At 39.0% G+C, this 6,185-nt stretch overlaps 1 protein-coding gene across 1 annotated transcript in view; it reads left to right on the plus strand.

Annotated features, from left to right (window-relative positions):
• RAB3GAP1 (RAB3 GTPase activating protein subunit 1 (catalytic)) overlaps window positions 1-6,185 on the plus strand; it is a gene marked incomplete at its 5' end in the record, with an annotated part of 21,066 nt that overhangs the window by 4,945 nt on the left and 9,936 nt on the right. The window contains 6 exons of the mRNA XM_010130996.1: window positions 1,542-1,623; window positions 2,359-2,427; window positions 3,151-3,224; window positions 3,933-4,025; window positions 5,438-5,607; window positions 5,935-6,033. Coding sequence (XP_010129298.1) covers window positions 1,542-1,623; window positions 2,359-2,427; window positions 3,151-3,224; window positions 3,933-4,025; window positions 5,438-5,607; window positions 5,935-6,033 — 587 coding nt within the window. The remainder of the gene's footprint in view (window positions 1-1,541; window positions 1,624-2,358; window positions 2,428-3,150; window positions 3,225-3,932; window positions 4,026-5,437; window positions 5,608-5,934; window positions 6,034-6,185) is intronic.

Raw genomic sequence — 6,185 nt, forward strand, 5'->3', positions numbered from 1 at the left:
AGGGAAACGGTTAGTTTCTTCCTAATACACATGTTGTTAGTGATGTGGTATTTCGGGCACAATGTGGTGGAGCAATTAAAAAGGCCAAGTTATATTCTGGACTGAGTAGTAGTTTTATGTAACAAGGTTAAAGTATTTAGGGCACGCTCAGAGGAACAGAATCTATGTGACCTTGGTCTGGTTACCTAATTGTTTGGCTTTCCTTTACTTTAAAAAAAAACAAAAAAGAATTCTTCCACTAAGCAAAGGTATGTTTTGAAGAAGTCCATAATGGAGTTGATCCTGTGTGCTTTGTACCTAAGGAATGTTGACAATTGGTTAAAAGAGAATCCTGCTCTTTAAGGTCAGAGAAAATTGGTGTGGTTTTAAGAGAGAGTTTCTCTTGTAGGTAAACCAAGTTTACCTACAGAACTTGGGAAGCGAGTGCTACAGATCTTATTTTTTTATTTTTTCTGTGGACACACAACTCAGTGTTTTCTGTAGTCTCTCTCCCTGGCTTGCTGTAGTTATTCACTAGGTGAGGAGCCCTGGTATGTGATGAGCAGTGGTACCACGCTGATCATGTCTGATGTGAGCAGTTTGAGTAAAATCTACTCTCTTGGAGGATTCTGGTTAAGGGAGCCAGTGGCATTGTATTGCAGAGGCTGGAGGTGGATAACACGTACTGCTCTTGCTACCTACAGTTGTGGTTTTATGTTCATTGTGAAGAACTAGACCCGTGCTTTATTACCCTCACTCAATTAGCTCTTCTCAAGTAAAACCAAAGGATTTAAATGAGTCTTATCTTCTCTGAAGAAGTAATTATGTAATTAAATTATCCAAATACTTGATCTGTTATAGTACCTCACTTGTTTTGTATGTAAACATTTTGCCAGATGCGTTTACAATGAAGGATCAGATGCTGTAATAGCATTATTATAATGGCATTACAGTGCGTGATTACCCATTTAGATTTGTGTTCAGGGTAGGCTGTCTATTTTTGGTTTATATATTTAAAGGATATAACGTGGGAAGTGGCCTGAGGATGCTGGGAGACATCTTTCCTGGGATTACAAGGAATCTCCCAGATTATTGTGTTAAGTCTTCAGCTGTGGGATTCAAAACATAACATTGTCTTCATAAAGTTGTCAACCTGAAAGGAGTTGGTTTTTCACTCTGCAGAGCTGGTCTTCTGGTGTCTTCCTCTTCTGCATGGAACTGATTTCCTGCTTAGATATTTCCAAGTCTTGTGGAAACATTGTCTCTTTAAGGCTGCCTTTATAGCTGTTATCTTTACCTGTATGAAGGGAACAACCTACCCTCAGCACGTTGCAAGAATTTTATCTGTCTCTTTGAATACCCCGTTGCATGATTACTTCCCAGTTTCTGCTGAAAAGGGTTGCTTTGTGTGCTAGGATTGTGTTTTCATAGCTCTGTAGGCTTAGCTGGTCAGCTATTCTCTGGTCATTCTACATGCTACAGGCTTTTTACTTTGACATTAAGATGATCTTCTTAAGCTATTCCATACATTCTGTAAGGAAAATGTATTGATCTGTCTTCAGATATAGATGCTCTAGTTGGGGGAGAAGTTGGAGGCCTGGAGTTTGGGAAGCTACCATTTGGTGCCTGTGAGGATCCTATCAGGTAAGATAAGAGTTCAGAAAACTGCATTTTTAAACTTATTGAAGGACTTCAAGTGATGTTATTCCAAATCTTAGCTTTGCCTGCCTATGACTTAGTATGTCCCTGACAGATGATTTAATTATTCAAGTATGTAAGAAACATCGGTGAAAAGTAACGGTCTAGCAGCAAACAAGATAAGAGTTCTAGCTCATAGATCTTTTACTGTAAACTTCTGGAGTACTCCTTTTATCTCTGAGACTGTTATGTCAAAATATACTGTAACTGGAGATAAACTTCAGAAATGGCGTGCCTTCATTCCAGGCACTCCAGTCTAGACTTCATTCAGTAAACAGCATCACGGTCTTGCTGTGTTCCTTTCTGAACACCCCCTCGCCGCTCAGCAGACCTAGGAATCGTTTCGAAGTATTAGTGTTTAAATGCTGTAGGCCATTTGTGAAAGTGGTTCTTTCCTCTGTACCTGGATACCTCTCTTGTTGGAGAGTGGAGTTCTGAGAGCCCTGAATTGCTGGGTACTGGTAAAGTTTGGTGCGGTACTGGGTGTCATGCTGTAGAGTAACCAATAGAATGTATGCAGCAAGAAACCTCATTGGAAAACGTGCACATTTCTGGATGTATCTGCAAAATACATAGAGGGACTTAGATATGAACGATCACAAATACCTTCCAAGATCTTAACAATGGTGGAGAGAACAGTTTCTGCTAGCCCTGAAAGATGTAAATTTTGTTTTGTTTCAGTGAGCTTCATTTAGCTACCACGTGGCCTCACCTAACAGAAGGTATAGTTGTCGACAATGACGCCTATTCGTAAGTATTTTGTCTGAATTGCAAATGTCTAGAAGCGTACTTTAATTGTTAACCTCTGCATTTAAGTGGCATCTGAAATATTGTGAGTGGCTTTGTGAAAGAGAACCTATTCTGAGGAATGCTAAGGTCCGTTGAACATCTTTTGAAATGCCTTTTCGTGTGAGAAAGTATTATTGAGTTGTAATTTCAATAGAACACACACCTCCATTTTTGGGCATGTTCTCATGCTAAAATTAAGTCTTGTGTATTGCATGTTTCTTGGGAAAGATGATAATGGAATGTGGAAAGCAAAAAGAATTAACTGATTGACATCCCTCTCCCCAAAACTATCATCCAGGTTTTCTGCCAAGCCTCCTAAAGAGGAAGAACAGTGTATACTGATACTTAAGGGAAAGAAAAAAAAAAAGTGGCTTATTGTTTTAATTTATGCAGAAATCATTTTTCAACATTAATACACTTCAAAAGAAGATTATTTAGTTGTGTTGTAACTGGTTTCTTCTCATGCGTTTCTTGTGTTATGTATGTACATGAGAACAGGGACTCTTGCTCACATTTTAGTGTGTTTGTCATGTTCTCCTGTGTAACGTGGTGTACATCATGGCTTCCATGGCTTTACTGGCTATGACATTGTGTTTACTGAGACTCTGATACTCACCTCTTGCGTACTTATGACAGCATGACACTTGGTTGTTTGTGTTTTTTTTCTTTTTTCTTTTTTTAAAGTGACCTGGATCCGATGCAAGCACCACAGTGGTCCGTGAGAGTCAGAAAAGCAGATAACCCTCAGTGTCTATTGGGTAAGACATCGAAATTCCCTTCTCTTACTAAGCTGTTAAGTTGTGAAGTTTGGATTGAATTGTTGATTACCTGATGTCCTCTGTTTCCTTACCTCCCTTATTTTTTTGGGTGGTCATTATTCTGGGCTGCTTTTTCAAGAACACAGGTTTTGCAAAGCCAGAATTTTCTGTTGTAGGTTGTTTGGCATCTGGTACCGTGAACTTCATTGGTGTTCTTCATCAGGTTCCAGAGAATAGGCAGTTACTCTCTGTGTTCTGTGAAAAGTTAGATTTCCTAGAATTTTTAAATTTTCTTAAGAGCCTTTTATATACGTGCATTTCCTTAGCTGAATTGATCTGTCTGACAGGCAGGATTGGTGCACCTGGAGAACTGTACTGTTGTCCGTCCTCACCTTGTAGTTTGTGGGAAAAAGCACTTAAACTAAAAAATACTGACATGCTGTAGAAGTTTCACCTTGCTTTGGGTGAAGAAGTGGATTAAACTGCATGCAGAACCGTGCTCTGGGGAGGGGGCCGATAGCTGTCAGGGCGCGCGTTTTCCTAAGCTTTAATGATGTGGTTTAAAGAGATTTGTACTTCAGAACAAATGATGTTCTTTCATCTGAAAAGATAAAATGTCCTCTCCCTTGGGCATCACTTTGAGAGTTAGCTTATTGTTCAATGAGACTTTAACTGAGAAGTTGTTTAGAAGCTTTGGTTCTCTTTCAGGTGACTTTCTTACTGAATTCTTCAAGCTTTGCCGTCGAAAGGAGTCAACTGATGAGATACTTGGAAGATCTGCATTTGAAGAGGAAGGAAAAGGTAAAACTCAAATCTTACTGATTTGTGTTACCTGTTTTTAAGTGTTTCATGTTATTTCACTGTCCCCTTTTCCTGACTTCAGATTGATCAGTATTTATATTTGTAACTCTTAGACATTTTCTGAAATACTCCTAGGATTTTTCTGGTCAGTGCTACTTGGTGTAATTTCTGAGGCATTCTAGGCAAGCTTAGCTCCCAGAGTCCTGGAGGACAATTGACTCTTGTAGGTGGGGTTTTTCACCAGAAAACAGGAGTTTAAAATTTGACTAGTGTGTACCCGAGTTGGTTTTGAGCACATATCAGATTTGTCTGTATAATTTTATGTATTTTTGTATTTTTCCACTTTTTTCTGCTTTTTTTTGAAAAACTACATAGTGTATGTTTTAACAGCCGTTTTAGAGAGTTGAATCTGTTTGAAAGGCTCTGCTGTCATCCTCTCTGTTTTAAGGAAGAAAACAACAACAACAAAACTCACCCCAAACAAACCAAAATTATCTGACCAACAGGTCAGACTTTATCCCAACAGTATAGGTACTGACATCTCTTTGATGTCTCTGTCCCTTTCACTTTTCTTGCTGTATATGGTGAACATTCCCTCGCTTCCTGCCTCTTGTCACCTTTTCCTCCCTCTGGATAAGACCTGTACCAATGCATTTTCTTTGGTTATACTTGGTCTTAGTTACTAGTTCACTAGTTAGTTTAAAAAGGTGTCAGACCAAACAGGGTATGTTTTACTCCTAGAGCTTGACGTACAATCTCTTTCGCCCTCCTTAGCTCTAATTTTCTTGATATGTTTGCCAAGATACAGTTTTTCAGGCTTATCTTTTTAACACTAGTAATTAATTTTATTGTAAGAGAGCAGCAATTCTGGAAAACTTTTGAGTCCTGAGGACTCAAAGAGAATTGTGCTTGCATCATGTAAGGTCATATATATATATATAGTGATTAATACTGAATTCATTTAAGGCTTATCTAAAGCTTTAGCATAGCTTGAGCAGTCTTTGTTACCTGCAGCATATTCATTGGTATGATGTGTAAACAAAGTTTAAAGATGGGCTCTTCAGCAGCTTTCTGCTGGTACTCTGCCTGCAGTGGTCTGCAAGTGTGCAGTGCTGTCTGCAGTAGGTGGCAGACACTACCTACAGCCAGCCCAGTCTAGACTTCATTCAGTAAAGTAAATCAAGCACAGTCTGTGACTCCTTTGTGACCTCACTCTGCTGCTTATCTTTGTGGCTAAGAACAGTGAACAGCTGATATGGAACGTGACAGCGCAGGGGTGTAGCTCTGGTTAACAGGGTGTTAAAAAACAGTACAAGATAAATATGCTGAATATGACAGGTGAACTTTTAAAAAGAGAGGTGGTCGTGTGGGCTTTTTTGTTGTGTTCTAACTGTTTCTTATTTATTTTATAGAGGTTGCTGATATTTCCCATGCTTTGTCGAAGCTCACAGAGCCAGCGCCAGTCCCAATCCATAAATTATCAGTCACAAATATGGTTCATAGTGCAAAGAAAAAAATTCGCAAACACAGAGGCGTAGATGAGTCGCCTTTAAACAACGAAGTTCTGAACACTATTCTCCTGGTAAGTGAGCTGTCTGTGCAATTAAATTAGTATTTTATATTTCTTGCTTCCACTGATGTAATTGTTTTATAGTTTAGAGCAGAATTATAAATAAAAGGGTGTGATGTCAATTCCATTACTTGAATTGCATTGATGAGCCTCATGAAACCCCCTCAGTTATTACAATATAAGTGGACTGAAAATGAACTCTGAACTCTGCTAACCGTTTGAGTTACGGGGATGGCTGGTATGTAACTAGCAGTAGCCTTCTGGAGAAAGCGGGAAAAGCAGGAAAACCATAGAACATAGAATTACTGATGGAAGTTGGGATTTTTTTGTTTCTTTTAGTTCTTGTTTCCTGATGCTGCTGACAAACTCGCAGATGGATTTGAAAGCAGAAGTAGCACTTCGGCAGGAAACAATCCTCCTCCAGAGAACGAAGATTATGTAAGTTTTACAGACTGACACTCGTGAGAGAAAGCAGTTTCGAGCGTGGTTACTGTGGTTGCCCTATGTCTTGTAATAGCTACTTTTTGGGAAGAGGAGCTCGCCTTTATGGAATCTCTAGGTAGAAATACTGATTTTTTTTTTTTTTTTTT

The sequence above is a fragment of the Buceros rhinoceros genome, unplaced genomic scaffold (genome assembly GCF_000710305.1).
Source record: "Buceros rhinoceros silvestris isolate BGI_N320 unplaced genomic scaffold, ASM71030v1 scaffold4542, whole genome shotgun sequence".
NCBI lineage: Eukaryota > Metazoa > Chordata > Aves > Bucerotiformes > Bucerotidae > Buceros > Buceros rhinoceros.